This window comes from Syngnathus leptorhynchus, chromosome 4 (assembly GCF_054491065.1).
Source record: "Syngnathus leptorhynchus isolate UIUO chromosome 4, UIUO_Slep, whole genome shotgun sequence".
In the NCBI taxonomy this organism is placed as follows: Eukaryota; Metazoa; Chordata; class Actinopteri; order Syngnathiformes; family Syngnathidae; genus Syngnathus; species Syngnathus leptorhynchus.
Window position 1 is genome coordinate 10,347,207 of NC_141198.1, and position 18,804 is coordinate 10,366,010.

The window sequence follows — 18,804 nt, forward strand, 5'->3', positions numbered from 1 at the left end:
TTCATTATTCTTATATACAAAGCATCCACATTCCTCAGTGGGCACATATACATGTATTTATTTACACATTCATTCACTACTATGCAATTGAAACCTGTACATGTGTGGGTTCGTAAGTAGTTGAGTTGGAGGCGGAAAACTCCATGTTTTTGTCAGTGAAAATGACGACAAAGCAATATAACCTTCATTGGCCCATACACAGTTATTAAAAAAAAAAGTATAAACTAAACCATTGCACTGCATCAAAGACAATCTAACCCATGGATATTATAGTAAAGGAAAATAAAAAGTTTTTTTTGTACTTTCAAGGCCGTGGAAAACCACAAGAGGGCGCCAATAAAATTGACTAAGGTTTTGAGTTTGGAAAAATTGCAGCTTTAAAATCTCTGGCACTTAACCATACCTACCCCTCATTGGGGTTCGTGGCAGCACATATGTTCTCTCCTTTGCCCTGTTAAATATCAAGCAAAAACACCTTATTATAGGCAAAAACGTTCCCCAAGCACACCTTGATAGTAAAAAAACATGTTAAACACCATTCCTTTGGTAATAAATGATTTGGCTAGAGTGCAAAATAAAAGCAAAGTGACATGCAATTAAAAAGTCTATAGCTCAGTCCAAAGTATGTATATACTTTTTACACAGTAGTCAACAGTAAGGGCAACCGCCCCTGGTGTTATTTCCAACAGCTCTCTCTGTGCTACATGCAAGCTTCAGTGTCCAGGCTCCCTGACTTTCCAGGGAAGGTGCGATCCTTGTTGCCCATGGCAGGAGAGCAAGGCTGAGGATGAACCACATCAGTAATGGCCTGGTGCAAGATGTTGCAAGTGGCAGGGTGGGAGTTATGTGGGGAAAGGGGTGGCGTGTGGCAGGGCGAAAGTGTGTCGCGAACCTGCGCGTCTCTGAAACTGACAAGTGTGGGGATGCGTGAGGGGTTGTTTGCTGGGCCGTTGTTGACGCGAGGCCTCATTCTGGTTGCAAGTTTGTGTTTTGAAATAGGGGCGACTGGGACTATTCCTTCTCCACCCGTGTTGCCATTGGCCAGGGGAGACGTGGGCGGGGGAGATTCGGAGTGGGATTCGCTTAGGCTCAAGCACATTGAAGAGTTTTCACTGGAGGAGTCCTGGTAGGAGCAATCACAGGCCTCTGGGGGTGGGAGGTCATCACTCCCGTTACGATTCTGTACATCATATGGTAAGTTTGGCTGGTGAGCCTCGGGGAGAATATCTCCTTGTGGATTTTTGTGCCATTCATTATCTTGTTGTCCCCCATGGTCTCCATTCATATTTGTACAGTTGACAGGTTGAGGAGCGACCTGATTCACCAGTCTGTTTGTGTCTCCTGGACAAGAAAGGTGTGTTTTCTGCCCCGTGTTGCTCGAGATGGCTGGGAGTTTCTTGAGACCCCCACCATGCTCCCTCCAGTGTTCTGCCTCCCCTTGACCAATGTTGTGTCTGTAAAGTAAATTCAAGGGGTCCTCTAGTGGAAAGTGACAGGGGTTAGCCCTTTTAGACTCCCTGAGGTCCGGCAGGGCTCCATGCTTTGCACCCACGTTCAAGGAGGATGAGGAGGAGTTAGAGGATGAATAAGCAGAATCTGTGACATTAGAATCAGTGAGCACTGGTACCGAAGGGGTTCTCGCACCATGCTGGCCCATTTCTCTTCTCGACACTCCTCTGGCTTGTTGTGTGTTGGCTAAATACTCCGCCTCAAAGCTGCGATACAGGTCCTGTTCTCTTTGGGGGTCCAGGGTTGGCAGCATCTGGAAACCACAACCCGGTTTTTCCTCCTCAGGACCCTGACGGTCCAGACCGGACCAGGTTCTACTGAGGCCTCGCCCGTTTGGTCGAGTGCCATGGGACGGTCGAGGAGGGTGGGCGGCATGATAGTGAGAGTTCCGGGGCAATGAATGAGGAGATCTTCGTCCTCCAGGAGTGACCGGGGGCAGAAGTTTAGCTTTTGCCGTGGAGGGTATGCGAGGGGGCCTGGGAGTGGTTATTGTCTTCTTACTGGGGCTGTTGTTGTTATTGGTTTGTACTCCTTTAATGGGTGAGTTGGAGCATGAGGCTGACTGCCTCTTGGACAACACACCACCTAGTCTGGGAGACGACGGGGGCACTTGTTTATTGCGAGAGTCCTCTCGTCTTTCTGCTGGTTGCCCGGGGCCAGGTCCTGCTATGGCTTCGCTGGATCGAGCGTGGCCAGGTACCCTACTCTGGCTTTGAGAACGAGGAGCGTGTAGCCTTCTGGGACCGTCGTTACCAAGAGATCTGCCCCTTTCCGTCCGTGCGCGTCGTAGCCCATCGGATGCTGGAGGTGGGTTAGGTTTCAGCGCGGATGGGATCACTGAGCGTTCCCGAGACTGGCTGCGTGCACGGGGCAAGGAGCTACGTGGTGTGCTCAGGTTTGCCGGCCTCTCAATTACATGCTTGCCTTCTTTGCGATTGACAAGTAAGACAACCTCCTCACTAGAGCGATGCGATGTCCCGCTAAGAGAGAGACGTCCTCCTCCTCCTCCTTTGGAGGACGCTGTGGAAGAGTCACTGTCTCCAGAGAGACGTCTGGTCACCGGCAACATTGTCTCCCTATTCCTGAGAAAGGCAGATTCAAAAACACATACCCATATTTGTTTCATTATTATTTTCCCAGGAGTCATCTTTCAAGAAAGCAACACATTTGCATCGAAGCAACCTTTCAAAAGACATACTTGATAAAGTTCCCCAAAAGAGCTTTGTGACAAGCTGACTGACGAGAGAATGTCTAAGTGACCCAAGGCTCAGTGTTTTTCCGTACAGTGGGCTGTGACGGCCGAGGGGGGGGGGGGATTACAGTCAGGATGAGAACAAGTGGGAGGATTAGAACTAAACACACAGTACTGTTATTTCTCAATTAGGCACTGTTCCACTGTAATGCACCGGTGGGACTATCCACTCTGACTGTATAATCAGCTCTTATTGTGCACTTAAGAGAAGCAAGTAAGTAAAGGTTGCTGTATAAAAAAGAAAAATGAGTTGTGCACGTCCTGTACATCAGTTGCATTTTGCCTCTGCCTCACCTGCTCATGATCTAAAACAGTAACAAACAAAAATGTTAACCTTAAAAAAAATATTTCCATTCTATTCTCACTTACCTATTGTGTTTCAGTAAATATAAATACAGTCAATATAACATCTATCTACTGTATCATCAATGATTGCTTTAAACCACCACAAAATGAATCATCCATAGCAAATGAATAAGTTTGTGTCCAAACTTGGTCATTAGTTCTAGAAAGCTGGGCCACCTGTTGACCTACTTCCCCAGTTAGCTTTCGACAGTTGTCGAGGGATAGTTGGCCAATTACGATTTTGCTAGTCTGGAATCCAACGCCCACTCAGAGTTAATTTGAAAGTGCTCTGGACAACACATTTACTTGATGTCATTTCTAAATATAGACTTCATTTCAAAATATCCACATCATTATGTCTGCGATGGCTTTTTGCTTGATGTATGAGGAACGTTTGAATTGAAGCAAATCTATCAGGCTAATTGTCTTTACACGCAGCAGACAGGACAATGCTGTTAATCTGGCTTTGTCACTACTACTCAATCACGTACATGCAAATTCTGGACTGCATCAGTTCTTTTGTTCCAGTCGAGCATGAGCAAAAAAAAAAAAAGGTCATCACGTTCACTTCAGCGATGGAAAGTTTGACAAGTGGTTAGAAAGAAGAGCATATCGTCGAATAGTCTCCACTAGAAGGTGCTGAAGAGTGACCGACCGGTCGGGGCAGCTTTATCAAGGCAATGTCACCTGAGATTAGATAAATCTGCTCTAGTCTAATCTAATCTGCTTCCTGGCATTTGCACTTGTGGTAAATTTCTTTTCTCTGTCAGCCCTGCCAGGTAACACAAGAGTACAATTGGAAAAAGATAACCTCAGAAAGTATGAAAGCACTTGAAATCAAACTTTACAGACATGCACTCACCTCAGTGGGTTGAAATGTCGTGGTTCTGAGCGATCTCTGGGTGGCCGTGGAAGACCAGTACGAGGTTCTGTTTCAGCGGGAACAGAGGAGTTCTGAGGGTGGCTTGGCCTTGTGGAAGCGGTCGAGGCACAAGGTGTGGATGAGGGCTCCATCGAGCGTCTGTCGGGTGTTTTGTAAGGTGCCATGCCATCGTTTCGCCAGTGTGGACCGGGACTTGTGGAGCGGGAAGAATGTGCGCTTGAGGACTTACTCTGGCCTCCCTGATTTTGACCGCTGGCCTTGGCTTGATGGTATCGATGGGCTGCGGGAGGATGAGTAAACACGTGGTTTAATAGGAGAAAGACAACCAAATTAACTTTTTGAATATCAAAAGTGTGACTATGCAACGCTGATTAAAAGTAATAGCAGCTTGCATCAGCGGTACGGAACTTCATGACATCACCACTTCATAAACAGTTTGGACCTGCTTCTAAAGACTTACTGCAATATTAAATGTAGGTTCTTTCAGGTAGTGGTTGAGGTTAAAGCACATTTTCCATTACAAACCTGGATGAATGTTTTCATTTCTTGGCTCATGTCCAAACAAAATAAAAGGCGTATACACAAAGCCGAATGACAGCAATGAATGGATACAACTTGAATTTCCTCTCACGTTTGACCCTTACGGTGTCCACACCTTGTCTAAACACAGTTTGCCCATTGCAGATGATTTGTTTATAACCTTGAATCAGATGGCATTCAAGCAAACAAAATGGAGCAATGTTGCTTTTTGGTAAAGGGGAAAAAAAAAACAAGCTTACCAAAGGCAGCACAGCGACATGGGTCATGCTTGTCCAAATAGTGTTCCAATGTGTCCCAGCCCCCTCCAACGCGCACCATCACATGGGTACGAAGGACCTGAGGGGAAGAAAAAACAAAACAAACAAAACAGAAAACAAGTCTTCATTAGACAAATCACATGATCATTTATAACAATATCAAATGCATAATTTGTTTTCATGTGTTGCTGCACAAGTCAATAGATATGCAAATTCTACAAGTGGGACAGCTTGCCGAAGATGTTACATAACACCTAGATGCCCCCTTATTTCGCCCTCCCCTTCTCTCTCCTCCATCACGCCCAGCTGCTGTCATTGCCATGCCAACCCACAGTTTGAAAAAAAAAAAAAGGTAGAATAATAGAGCCATTACTTTCATTTTGGGCTCAATTGGTATTCCTTCAGAGGGTAGCATGGTGAAATTAGCATGGTAACAACTCACCCCCTGCTGTCCTCTCTGGAAATTTAGTTGTCAGAAAGAGAGGCGGGGAAAGAAGGGGGGTTGTGTGTGTTGTGTCCCTATAACAGAGGGCGAGGGGGTCACGGATATGTCACTTCTGACTCTCTTCTGCTCTCTGAGGCCCACACATCCACAAGATGAAGCAAAGAGCCACACACCCTCCAGGCAGAAGCTGTCCCCACTGAAGCAGCACACGCCGCCTGATGTGATGCGCCGCCCCGCCGTGCGTTGTGTAATAGACGCTGCCAGCCGCATGTTTTGAAAAGGTCGTACCTGGGTTCTCCGAGACCGAGCTCGGGACAAGCCGTGAGGGTACATCTTTTTATCCTGGTGCAAAATGTATTTTGGGCACATCACACGTGGTATAGCATCTAATCACTGGGTGGTCAGGGAGAGGGCACAGACACTGAATGCGCGCCTCTGTCTGACCCCCACCTTCTCTGTAATACGTTTGCGATGCATCGTCAATCCACTCGTCGCTTCATCTGGCTCACCCTGATTCCCTCCTGCATGATGATGCGTCAAAACAGCTGATCTGCTTATCTCTATCAGAGCATAAACTGCTTACTCTCAACTGACCTGGCTTTAGGCTGGTGACAGCTTCACTGGTTGTCTGATACGACCACCTAAGTTCGAGTTGAATTACTTTCTCAGTTTTTGATGCGTCCTCTAGTACATCGACTCATGGCACTACTCAATTTTGTGTTTCGACTCGGGCCGTACACATCATGAACAAGGCTTTGTGGATTGAGTTTATGTATCCTGAACAAGGCTTTGTGGATTGAGTTATGAAATCTAAAAAAAAAATGTATGAATAAGTTGTTGTAATTTTGATCATTTATCAAATTTTGTTTGCCTTGTACATGTACTGTACGTCCGCAGATAATCGTATTTAAAGTGATGTCATTTTTTGTGGGAACATAATACAGGGTGCATTATCTTTCCATAAAGTGAAACAGTACGGATCACTTAATACTAAAGTGCCAGAAAAAAAAAAGAAGCCAAATGATTAGAGACTGAATGATGCAAGCAACAGTGAGTCGATATGAAACCAGTATCCGAGCAGATTTACAGTGTCCCATGCCAAATCATCTATTACATTATTCAACAACGCACTCCATTTTGTCTTGGGGTTGTAGTTGCAAGCTCTCCAATCATGTCTTTGTTTCATTTTATGACATCATCAATTTTACATCCTATATTTATTTCCGGATCCCACAAGAAGGCTTGAAAGATGCTCAAGGACCATCTTTCACTGTGCATTGCTGGCTCAGCTGCTGAGCCTAGAGACACTCGATCCCTGTTTCTATGGCAACAGCGTTTTAATAAATGCAGGTGTTGAAGCAATTTCCTCTCACGTTTCATTGATCAAATCCTATATTCATGATTCAAAGCATTCCTTTCTCAGTTTAACTGGCCTCCCTTCAAGAAAAGAAACATAATAGGAATGGATCAATCGCCCATTTGCTTTATCTATTTCGTGGCGTTGTTTAGCATCAACACCCTTGACAAAGCTTCAGCTGCTGAATAGGTTTCTTTTTTTTTTTTTTGGCATTCAAGTCGGCCGCAGCTTCCTCTGCTCAGTAGAATCAAAGAGCCGTGTTGGCCACACTTGTATGGCTGTTCGGGCATATGCATAATTACTGCCATCCTCAGAGAGGAACCAGGAATGGGCGGGCGGAGACAGTGGGAAGAAGAGAACTAATCTGACAAGTGAAAAACAAGCACACACAAACTCACGCGCACACCCCTACAATGCACTTGTGAAGAAAAAAGCGGCAACACAGCAAACCCATAAAAGACACAAGCACTCACAATAATAGCTCATTTTGAATGGTATGACGAGATCTAACGAATTATTCTGTTTTTACAAATATAAAGATGCTCAAAGATGGATTATTTAACGGTTTCAGTTTTTACTACCTTAAAAGCACTAAGAGACGCTACCTTTAATTTATGCAATTCCACTATGTATTGACATGGTGGACCACTCAGTGAAATGTGTATCGACATTGACAGTATGGCAGATCTAGACTGTAAATGCTCACAATATGCTATAGAGGCCATTAATCTGCCATTTAGGTAAGCGAGAGCCAATCAATACTGCCCAGCAGTCTCCCCACCCAGTCCTGTGAGGCTTGATGCGGGTATAGTGGCAACTCCTAATCTGAAACGGACACAAAATACTGCCGAGATAAAGGCCAATGCAGGAAATGACCTAAAGCTCTATTTGTGTCTCACTGGGAAAAAGTGCCGTTCTGGGAGTGGGCCAGATAAATACTCTCAAAACAGTCAACACAGTGCTGCTATGCATTCCGTGGAACCTCAAAATTCATAAATTCAAAATTCAATGCAATGTAGAAACAAACTTGGAACATGATTAAATTGATAATAAATGAAACTGTCGTATCAGTCATTTGTTTTTATTATTGTTGACTAATTAAACAGTTATCTTCAACTGTCTTGTGATTGATTTGTAGTTTGGAATAATGTACAAGATATTGTCTTTTAAGTGCTTTATGAATAAAATTGGATTTGAGATCGAGGTTTGTTTATTGTTACAATTTTGTGACTGCAATTCTAAGGAAGTAATAATTGCATGTGCATACATGAAGTCATCTGAATCAAGAAGGCCTTCCTTCCCACCAGGGCTGACTCAGTCATCAAAGTGTGAGATTGATTTAGTTTTTGTTTTATAAAGATTATTATGCTCAAATTAACTACTTTTTTCATTTGTAGGACAGTTCAGAACAGTGAAATGTCATTTGAAAAGGGTTTTAGATTGTGGATGAAATTGAATTTCTATTGTTCCTTATGGGAAAACCTGTTTCAAAATGTGATGAAATCGGAGGTGAATCGGCATCTTGGAGGAGACTGTGCTTGTCCTCAGACTTTTCCACTGTTCTGCGATGACTCGTTCCGAATGCGACGTTTAAAAAAAAAGAAATCTGAGTTTTCCACATGCTGAGACAGCCCTCTGTCATCCCTCCTACATAGAGCTTGATTTATAAGCTCTCACCATATGCTATGATGCAACTCCAGCAGACCTCAAAAGAACAGTAATAATGGCAAACTACAGGATAAATCCAGCTGATTACATCATGTTTCGCAGTCACTTGAAGCTTCTATTCCATGCAAACGTGTGCTCCCAAAGAGATCAAGGTTCAATTTAAAGCACGTTTTGGACTGTATCCTCTCCAGTAACATACAATTAAATATAATTACACTTGAAGAAGACAAAGGTTGACCGACATACCCTTATGAAGATGAGCGCACTGGAGTCTCCCACTTTGTACTTTCCCTCCGACACCTTGATCATAGGAAACTGAGCTGGACAGGAACACCGGCCCAGAATCTCACGAACCTGAAAGGAACAAAACGCAACATACACGTTAGCTAAGAGCTCCGTAAACCTCTTCCTGTCCCCCAAATGTCTGGAAAGTCAACATGAGGTCATGCTTTGTCACGTATCTGTACTTGTGACCTTTGCAGAGAAAAGTGTCACAGAAACAATAAGTTTGGAGAGTGCGTCATTTTCCTGCCAACTCTACTCTTGCCAGGTGATCCAGTGCCTCACCCCTTTAAGCACTTCCTGCCTAATTTCAGAAGATCATTTGAGACATGCCAGTGAATTTTCTTTGTCCTATGTGACCCTGTTGCTGTTTTGAGCGATGGCAGGGAAGAAGCCCACAAACCAGCGCGGTAGCAGAGGGGGTGGTGGTGATGATGATGATGATGATGTCAGCAGGCCAGCCCCGCCAGCTGGATTTTGAATTGTGATCACGAGCCAGCGCCCTTGCTGTGGTTGGGGCTGCTTATTAGGCAACTGGAGTCAGACACGACTGCAGGGTGGAGTGAGATCCGCCTGTGCGACACAGCCCAGGGCTCTCACATGATTGGACAACTCACATGTTGTTCTTGGCATCTGTCTCAAACAAGTGTCCCGGATCTTGTTGGCTTACAGAACATAAAGCGAGCAAAAAAAAAAAGTTTCTCTAAATGTGTGACGGAAAAAAAACTTAGCACAGTTGATGAGAGATGCAATAAGTTATAATGGTAATTATACGAGTCAATCCAAGAAAATTCCATGTGGAGAGGTGATGTGGGGTGAGAAGAGTGACATGCAGCATGTATTTATTCTTAGAAGTAACAAGTGTGACAAGTAAAAAGTACACTCCAAAAACAAAGAAGTTGAGTGTGCTCAAAATGTCAAGCCAACAACCTTTCAACATTCAACAAAATCATTTAGATTTCGCTAGATTTGAGAAACTTGACTTTTTCACGTTTCGCGACAAATAAATAAGGAAGAGTTTCCGGAACTGATTGTCGCCTGTTTTGTCTCCCAATTTAAATAGAAATGAAAAAACAACTCAGCTAAAATGTTCTGGAGAAAAAAAAGAACTTGCTGGCTTTATTATGTCTAGATTTGAAAGTTTGCCGTTTTCTCTTCCCAAAAAACAAATTGTGCATTTTTTACAGTGTAGTAGTAGTAGTACTAAGATATGAAGGCCTTTGCATTCCAACTTGGCAATGTTTTGAAATAAGAGCCAACCAATTATTGCAATATAATTTAATTCAGATGCTATAATGCTGCAGTACTCAAGGCATATGTGATAAATGAAGTCCAGCCTTCATCTAGTGTGTTGCTAAGATTCTAGGTTCCTTTCGGGCGAGGCCTGGTGGGAATTACGACTAGGGTGGAATCCCAGCTGGCATGCAGCCTCCCACCTGGCTCAGTCACCTTTACACCCACTGTGCTTTGTTTGCTTCCATTGCTACAGTGTGTGCATGCGCCTGCCCTCTTTCTGTCTGCTCTGTCACTGCGATTCTCAATATGCGAGTAGCCCTGTTTGGAAAAAAAACCCAGCCTGTGAGTTCATGGAACCATTTCCATGGAAACAGACACAGTGAGGCAAATACACACACACACATATATATATATATATACACGCACACACCCTTCCCTTTACAATGGTTCAGTTTGCCATATTTTTTTTCATTCTTTGCTCTCAGCTGTTCAGCTTCATGAGGTCACATCCTCGGCCGTGTGTTTTTCCTCTTAAAATGAAATGTGTGCTCTTCCCAAGCCGTTGCTGTATCGACAACACAGGCACACACAAGGCGCGCACGTCTTACACATCCACAACCAGATAGAGGGGGAGGAGAAAGACAAGGTCAGTCGGGAAATATTAGGAAGAGGGGCCTGAAGGCGGTGAAAAACTGATGGATGAATAATAAATGAATGCTGGTCACATGAGATGCTTGGAGTCGGATCTGCAGATGTTCCAAGCGGAGAGAAAAACAGAGTGATCCACAATATATCTTCGCGATTGGAATGATAAGATGCATAAATAGAGTGACAACTTGTTATTCTTTCTTTTTATCAAGAAAGGCTACTTTGGTTTTGGTTGAACTGGAATAACATGTAATATCTGTGACGGAGTCATATCTGCACAGTGTGAGTCAAAACGTCTTCATTCCATGCCTTCCTGACCTGCAAACACATGAAGGAGCATTCGTGGCAGAGATGGACTGATACTGAGGGCTGAGCCTTCCCCCTCAGGGACGGCAAACAGGGGAAATGGGAGGGGAAGGGATCAAGATTTTGCATGCTAGTCCTCCTTTTCTTCACGTGTATGACTCGGCTCGGAAGGTTTTGTACAAATGACGATCTATGTTGGTTTAGTGTTTTTTTAACAAACACAAGGTGTGCTTGCATGCGAGCACACGGACGGACGGGCTCATTACAGGATTGTTATACAAGAGATAATTAGGACCAAACTTCAATGATAAAAAAACTGGAGATTATAGAAACTCCCTTGACAGGAATTTACAGGAGGCATTTACATTATTTGATGTCTGTGAGTCAATCACAAGGAGGGAGAGAACACACCATGTTTTCAAAGGGAATTAAGATTGTGATGATATGGCATTTTTACACAATAAAAAGGATTATAATACATGAGCTTCGGTCATGAACGGAAATTCATAGATAGAAACCATGCCATGTTTACTTCACAATGGACTGACTAACCAAAAAGCATAACAGATTGAAAAGTTTCCCATGATGCATAATTCCGACTATAATGCTTGACATAAAGGAGACATCACCTATTTAGATCTTACCTTCGCTTCATTATATATATATTTTTAGTACAGCTTAATTTGCAAAGCAATTAATAATAATTCCAGTCACATAAATTGTAACATGTACACGCTTGATTGAAAATATGGTGTTTATCTCAGAACATAGCTAGTTTAACAGGCACTTCCAACCCCAAAGCAACAAGTTAGGGAATGTGTTTGAATGTTGCGCAACAGTTAGCTGCAGCGGGACCTTATCCAGGCTAAAATTATTCAATATTGAAGACATAGAAATCACGTGATGGCTGACCATTTATTTTTCAACATTCCTGGAAAATGTTTCCATTTGAAGTCAAATCAATGGTGAAAGTTAAACCGGAGAAATCAATGGTTTCATTCTGTGCAGCGGCCACCTGAGACCTACTTGAAGACGCTGCAGGCAGGTGCAAAAAATAACCACACATGGACAGAAGCCCGCTCAGATAAACACGCAATTAAAACACAGATCATGCGGACAAGCAGCTGATTTGAAATTGCTTTTAGAAGGAGTCATGAAACATGACATGGCAATAAAGTCAGTTGTTTCTCACAGCCAGGACAACGGCCACGTTGGACCCTGTGCAAAGTCCCCAACCCCAAAACGGGTGACACCTTGCAGCCATGAGAGCATGTGACAAAGGAGACGGACGGACGGGAGCAGTGAGTGATGCGACGCTCTCTCAGCAAAGCGTGTCAGCCAATGCAAGGCAGGAATGACCTACTTTTCCTGCGCTCTACTGTAGCTCTCTGCTCTCAGAGCAGCATCCACTGCAGTCAGGTTTAGCCGAGTGTACAGTAAAGTCACTCCGGGCACCCGCTCTTTTGTCTGCCGTGCTTTTTTTTTGTTTTGGCATTTCATCAATGCATGAGCTGGAGCATGTGTTAAATAAATGAAGGCTACGCTGTATTCCCTCATCTTCGCCTCGACCTCTGCTCCGATCTCCATCCAAACAAAGACTTTGATTGAAATGACAGCATTTAGTTACGGTGCTGTCAGTAGTGGCAGTCTATTCATTTACCACAAGACAGACTGTACTGTTTCTTATCGGGCAAGAAGAGGTGGGGGATGGGAACTAGCGGTTCTGCTTGAGTAAAAAGATGAACCGGTTGGAAATATGGAAAGAGAAAAAAAAAAAAAAAGACGGTGTTTTGTCTTCAGATTACATACACAGTAGCTCAAGGCCTAACAGCAACCTAGAAAATATATCAGCCAGAAATGCATATTGTGGAATGTATATGAACTTGGGAGTCACTCTCATAATCCCTCTCCAGTGGCGATATGATCAAATCCTCTAAAGCAGAGGATAAACATCAGACATATAGACTGAGGACAATGTCAAGGAGGAATGATGTCACTCATATTCTATTGCCTTTGCAGAACTATTGACGCACATGCCACTGACTCAAGTTGTGATGAAGGAAATGAGTGCCTGGTTACTTCCTTAACTTTAAGGGTAAAGCGGTCTCAGGGTGGGATGAGTAAGGGCAAAGGCGTCAGCGTACCACCGCAAAACAACAATGCTGGAAATGGGCGTGTAGCAAGGACCAGGAAAGTAAAACCGGACATGGCCTAGCTTTGCAAACATGACGGCAAGCTGTTTGCTTTTAGGACATTTAAATAGCTGGAACTATTATTATTCTGGGAAATAGGACAACTGCATACTTATTTACTTGTTTTGGGTTTCTTTCTCTGGGAATCAATAACCCAAAAGTAGCGATTGCAGATATTAATAGAGAGCTCCTTTTGCGAGTGGGTCGAACAATGCTGCATTATTAGAAATCAATGACAAAAGGGAAACAAAAGGAAGTCATTAAGGAAGGAGTCAACTGCCAGCCATACTGCATAATGTGGAAACGCCGCATGGCGAAGAGCACAAGTCACACAATCTACTACAACAGCTGCGGATCAATAAAATGAAACCTTGCAACTTTACCTTCTCTGACAGACATGATTGTACACAATGAGGTTTCCAGTTAATTAGGGAAGACTAATCTCCAGTCAGGCTGTGACTTTTAATAGAAATACCAAAATAGTCTGGAGGATAGATTTGTGAGCCCATCAAAACAATAAATAGTTGGTTTGTATTTCAAACACACTTTAGGAATGTTGACACAACAATACACAAGAACGTTGTCAGAACAAAAATCTGAAAATATCATGATTTGTGTGCCAGGCCACTAGTTAGCAATATGAGGATATGAATCCATCATTTTGGGGGAAACTCAAGCAATACGACTAAACGTCAACTGATATCACTTTATAGCCTTTGGAACATACAACAGTCCAACGAAATAGTCAGTGTCTCTCGAGAGTGTTATTGAGTAGTTTATCATTCTAAACAATTGTGGTCAACGGTTAAAAAGTCACATTATTCAGTGCTGACAAGTAAAATAAAGTGACAATTTTGCAAGTAATTACCAAAGTAGGGATCATAACACGGATGACCTGCACTTTACAGTCTCACCCCGAGTGTTAGGACCGGTTATTTTTGTCCACACCCAACTTCCGTGACTGTCTTTACATTTGACTCAACAAATAGCCTCAAGTAGGTCAACAAAAATGAGAATATAATTAAAACAAATGAATATGTGCTTCTGTGAAAGCATTGAGGCGAAACAAGTCAAACTCTTCAACATCCTCCAAAAAGTCTCTGCTTGAATAACAAAATATGAGAGACAGGGAACATTTGTCCTAAAATTAGTGTCATTGTATAATCCTAAATCATATGAGCCAGTCTGGACACATCCTCCTCCGCAATCTTACAAAGTCTATCCACAGAGGGCACGTCAGGAGCACTCTGCTCTGCTGTCTGACGGGCGTGACTGCCGACGGAGCCCCCTACTTCTTCCCTCAAACGCTCTGTCATCTTTTTTAGTGTCAAAGAGCCACATTGTTCAGCTCATCAACGGGCAAACATTAACTTCACCCTCGAGCGTGTGTGCTGCTGCTCAGTCTGACCCGCTCATTAGCTTCGCCTCTGACGAGATCTTTGCCTATCTCATGTGCGTGCCCTGGCAAGAGGTCAATAGGTTTCCCCACAATGACAGGAAAGAAAATGTCATCGAAGCAAACAAATACTGTATATGTTGGCTACGGGGAAATAGTTGGACATAAAAACGCACAAACTTCCTGATTTGCGAGTGGCATAGAATATGGCACAGATGATGAAAAGCCGCCTTGACACTCTAATGACAAGAAACGTCATTCGAACGAACTTTGACCTCATCTCTCCTACGTGAGTTTAACTCTTCAGGTAAGAAGGAATGCAATGCGCCTCTCTCTCACACAACCCTAACACAAAAAACACTGACGTGCAACCTTAACGTGCTTGGATACGCTCCACTTGTCACGAGTTTCTTTTGCAGCACGAGTGTGGGAGAAAAACTTGACTGGACACGACATTAGGTACAAGTACACTGATCCCGGACTCAGCATTTCTACAAATGAAATTCTACATATGGTCATTTTCTTCTCAAGGAGTAAACTTAAAATGTGTTTTGTCTGCTGCTAAACAGGAGGTACAACTATTTTTTCACTTTCCTTTGCACGAGACTAAAAATTCAAAGGTATAGCTGTAGAGTTAGTTGCCCTAAATTGTGGAATGCGTCACAAAAACTTAAGTCCATTTGTTTTGGTAGGCATTGCAATAAGACTGAACTGTTTTTCTTGTATTAACTGTATGTTTTTGACTAAATATAAAATTGACTTGACTTTACTTGCCCCATTATATTCAGACACTAAGTGGGGCTACACTGCTGCAAATGTCTGACTGGGCCATGTACAGACTTGATATCAGAAATGAGTAAGAATGAGTCAAACAAACGTAATGTATTTTGGTGCATGGGCACGGGTAGAAAGGGGCGTTTGCGCCGTTGTGGGAAGGAAGACAGTCAATGTATTTACCATCAAAGGGAGGCAGCTCCCCTCATTCCCATTTATTTCAGCAAAGAGGTGCGTAGGAACTTGGAGACCCCCTTCTACCCCGATTGCGCATTGTGCCGCAGCCAGAGTGCTTTGTAAAATATATTTCAGATCATAATAATAATTTGATGTCTACAGTGATTGAGAGAGGGTTGGATGCATGCTGATCTCATATTTACGAATGAAGTACGATGAAATCCATCACACATCAGTGAAGAGCAGAATCTGACTGCTTGCGCCTTGTAATTAAAAAAAAAAACAAGGTCTGACGGAACGCCCACCCAGAAAACACGATAAACTAGACTTGCCCCCGCACTGTATGTTTTTTTTTTTTTTACACTGACCGCATGTTGTCTACAAAAATAGTGATCCAAATGTGCAACAACAACAACCAGTTGCAATAGTGCTGCTGTCACACGTCAGTTGAGGAGGACACAATCCAGAAAAAGGAACAGAACTTCAAACATGTGTGTGCATGTCTGTTAGGCATAACTGGGTGAGTGAGAATGACTTACCAACTCATCCAAATTTCTCATGTCACACAAAACTCTCTTCTGGGGCCACACGAAAGCTTCCGGCTCAGGCTCGTCTTCCACACTGTGGTTGCTCTCCCTGCGCCCGAAGCACCTGCCAGGTGGGCTCTGCGCCTGTGGTGGCTCTCCGGGGTCCATCTGCAGGCCACCCTGCTGGTCTCGGATCTCCTCTTCGATCTCCTCCTCCAGCTGGATGAGCATAGGGGCCAACATGCCGAATTTGGCGCCGCGACGCGCCACCTCAAGCAGACACAAGACGAAATTCTTCTCGTTGCATCTTTCCACCAGGTCGTTGGTTTCAAACATGAGCACGTCCTTGATCCACAGCTCCCGGCGACACCAGCTGATAAAATTGGACACATTGTCCCGAGCCAAGAATGAACCCGCACTGACGTTGCGAGACTGGAAGACAACGTCTTTGCGGGGCAGCTTCATGGACTGGGCCGCCTCAGGGTACTCCAGCTGGAAGTCTTGGGCGGCTCGGTTGACGTTGTTGGCGTGCCGACACAGGGCGCAGCCCGTCTCCAGGCCATCCATGAAGGTTTCCGCGCTCAGGTCCAGGTCGTAAAGAGTGTTTAGCCATTCCGCCAGGTCCTCCTTCATGGCGTACAGGTATTCTTCACTGGATTTAAAGGGCCGGATGCTCTTGGAGGCAGCGGACTGGATATTGCTTTGATCGGCCATATTGTCGGATTATGTATCAATAAAAGTCTTACTTGATTCCAGATCGCCTCATTGCGCAACCGCTTTCCAAATCCTCATCTGCAAAATAAAGCGCAGTAAGCGTTTGGACGCACCCATGCCGTAGTGCATGTGTGGTTAGTGGAGGCCAATCTTTGTGCCGCTGTCACGGGCATAGCGGGATGCGAATGGCCGCTGCCGCGGCGCGTGGATGGATGCGTGTTGCAGTTGGGTCTCGGCGAGCGAAGACCGTTTTTCTTGTTCCGAACAGTCAACGCGCCCCCTGGATCCTGATGGCCCGCAATCATCCACGTGTGGCCGCGTGTTTGGTCTCCTTCAAGATGAAATCAGCCACCTCTGCGCGGCAGCGAGCCAAGGCACTGCCACGGAGAAACTCGGCCCATGCCGCGCTGCCTCTTGCCTTCAAGATGTTGACCTGCCGCGGGGCTTAAGGCAGCCGAACGACGCGGTGGCACATCCCATTATGTGGATCAACTGGGGAAGGAGGAGGAGGAGGAGAAGAACTTAACCCCATAGTCCCCGGGTCATGCGTCAACCAATAGAAGCCTTGCAACAACTTCAAATTACTTTCAGACTCAAATAGAATGAGATCAGAAAAGATAGCTTACATTTTACGCCTTCTCTTTGCCGGATATCCAATTTCATGAACAAAACGCGTAGCTTCTCTGACAGTTTTGACTTTTCCCGCATATTCAAGATCATAGTGATAAAAGACTAAACGTCATTGCATTTCATCTTCAAAGACCAAAACAGGATGACGTCATCACATATGCTGTACATATGTTTTGTTGTTCAGGACATTGCTAAACATACTAACAACACACCATAACCAGGTTTTCAAGGTCAAACGTGCAAACTCCACACAAAAAAACTGAACTTGCGTTACATTTTATATGCAACAATAAAAACCGCCAAATCTTTGTACAGGGTGTTTGGAAAGTAACTGCATGTGCACTTTGTTCGACAAATTTTCTGCATCTTTTTTTTTTTTTTTTCAGTGTGTGCTTCATATTGCTTCTAGACTGCTAAATGTATCATTTAAAAATAGTCAGTGCAAAGCAGTAAATAACCCAAATTAGACACATCTGACTGGGCGACATTTACCGAAGCTCACTGAATTATCCGGCGATCAACATGATACATTGTGACAATATATGAGTAATTTATTTTTCAAATGCTTCACAGTAAAGAGTGGTTTTATTTTTGCCAAAATGAAGTCTTTGTATGACACTGAAGTCTCTCAAGATCATGGGACTGTCATCCTGCAGGAATTCTCCTCAAGCTGTGTGACCTTCAATAAAGATTGTGCGTCTTTAGTAGAGCTTTATCAGTCTTGGTTCTCTGTGTGTGTTAAATATATTAAAGGACTAATACACCAACGTATGAACAGAGCATTTTGAAACAGTAGATGTCAAATTGCAAAGTTCATTTTCATCTGCATGATCCACTGTTATATATTTACAAAAACATACATTTTCTCAAAGATCTAAAGGTGATCAACAGTTGGGCCAACAAACCTGATTCTCAGGATCTTTTGGGGTGTAATGACAATAAGCAAAAACTTCACCTGCTTGGGGCCTTGAAGAGTCTGTAAACAAAGATTAGTTGGTTGACACTACTATCAAAACGACACAAACACAATTATAGCATCTTTTTTACGCAATCGCAATTTGTTTTTGAAAATAAGTATAAACATGAACTTATTTCATTTATCCTCCATTGGAACATCTTGTGAGTTCTCATGGTTTGTGACAGTTTCGAGCAACCTCGACTGCCAAGGAGGAGGGCTTGTTTTGATTTAAAACAAGAGGGATGTGTCTGTTCTGGAACGAGTGAGGAAAAAGAAGGGAAGGGAGGGGGCGGAAGAGAGTGAACGAGGGAAGCGGGGTAGCAGTTGTGATGAGATCATTTTCTGGGCCTGGGTGAATCAGTTTCACTGTCAGTAAAGCGTTTGTACGTGTGTCGAAGTTCATTAATCAGTCACTGAGAACTATTTCCTGTCTGTTGGAAACAAATATTTGGAATTTTAATCAATTTGTTTGCAAATAAAATAACACTCCATGTGCCCCACTACTGACCATGAGGGGGATTCATTTACATGTAGACTAAAGTTTCTCAAAACGAAGTATTCTTTGAAGGTTTACAAGTCACGTCTTATTACAAAATGCGCCACCTTCTGGTATGAACAAGCATTGAATCCAAGGATTTGGACAGCCGCCAAATTATGAATCGTTACAAGGCAATTAAGCTTTGTATATTTAATTCGAACACGCAACAA

General features: G+C 43.6%; 1 protein-coding gene across 2 annotated transcripts; it reads right to left on the reverse strand.

Annotated features, from left to right (window-relative positions):
• Window positions 1-38: 38 nt before the first annotated feature.
• On the reverse strand, window positions 39-18,798 carry gas2l1 (growth arrest-specific 2 like 1). Of its 2 annotated transcripts, none has more exons than XM_085908738.1 (6): window positions 18,044-18,798; window positions 15,807-17,000; window positions 8,503-8,610; window positions 4,769-4,865; window positions 3,969-4,269; window positions 39-2,591 (listed from the first exon to the last, which is right to left on the reverse strand). In XM_085908738.1, the coding sequence occupies exons 2-6, from the start codon at window positions 16,506-16,508 to the stop codon at window positions 701-703; spliced, it is 3,099 nt and encodes a 1,032-aa protein (XP_085764864.1). In that variant the 5' UTR covers window positions 16,509-17,000; window positions 18,044-18,798; the 3' UTR covers window positions 39-700. The 2 variants fall into 2 exon arrangements, with proteins under 2 accessions (XP_085764864.1, XP_085764863.1); XM_085908737.1 differs by lacking the exon at window positions 18,044-18,798 and adding an exon at window positions 17,135-17,209.
• Between the last annotated feature and the right edge of the window lie 6 nt (window positions 18,799-18,804).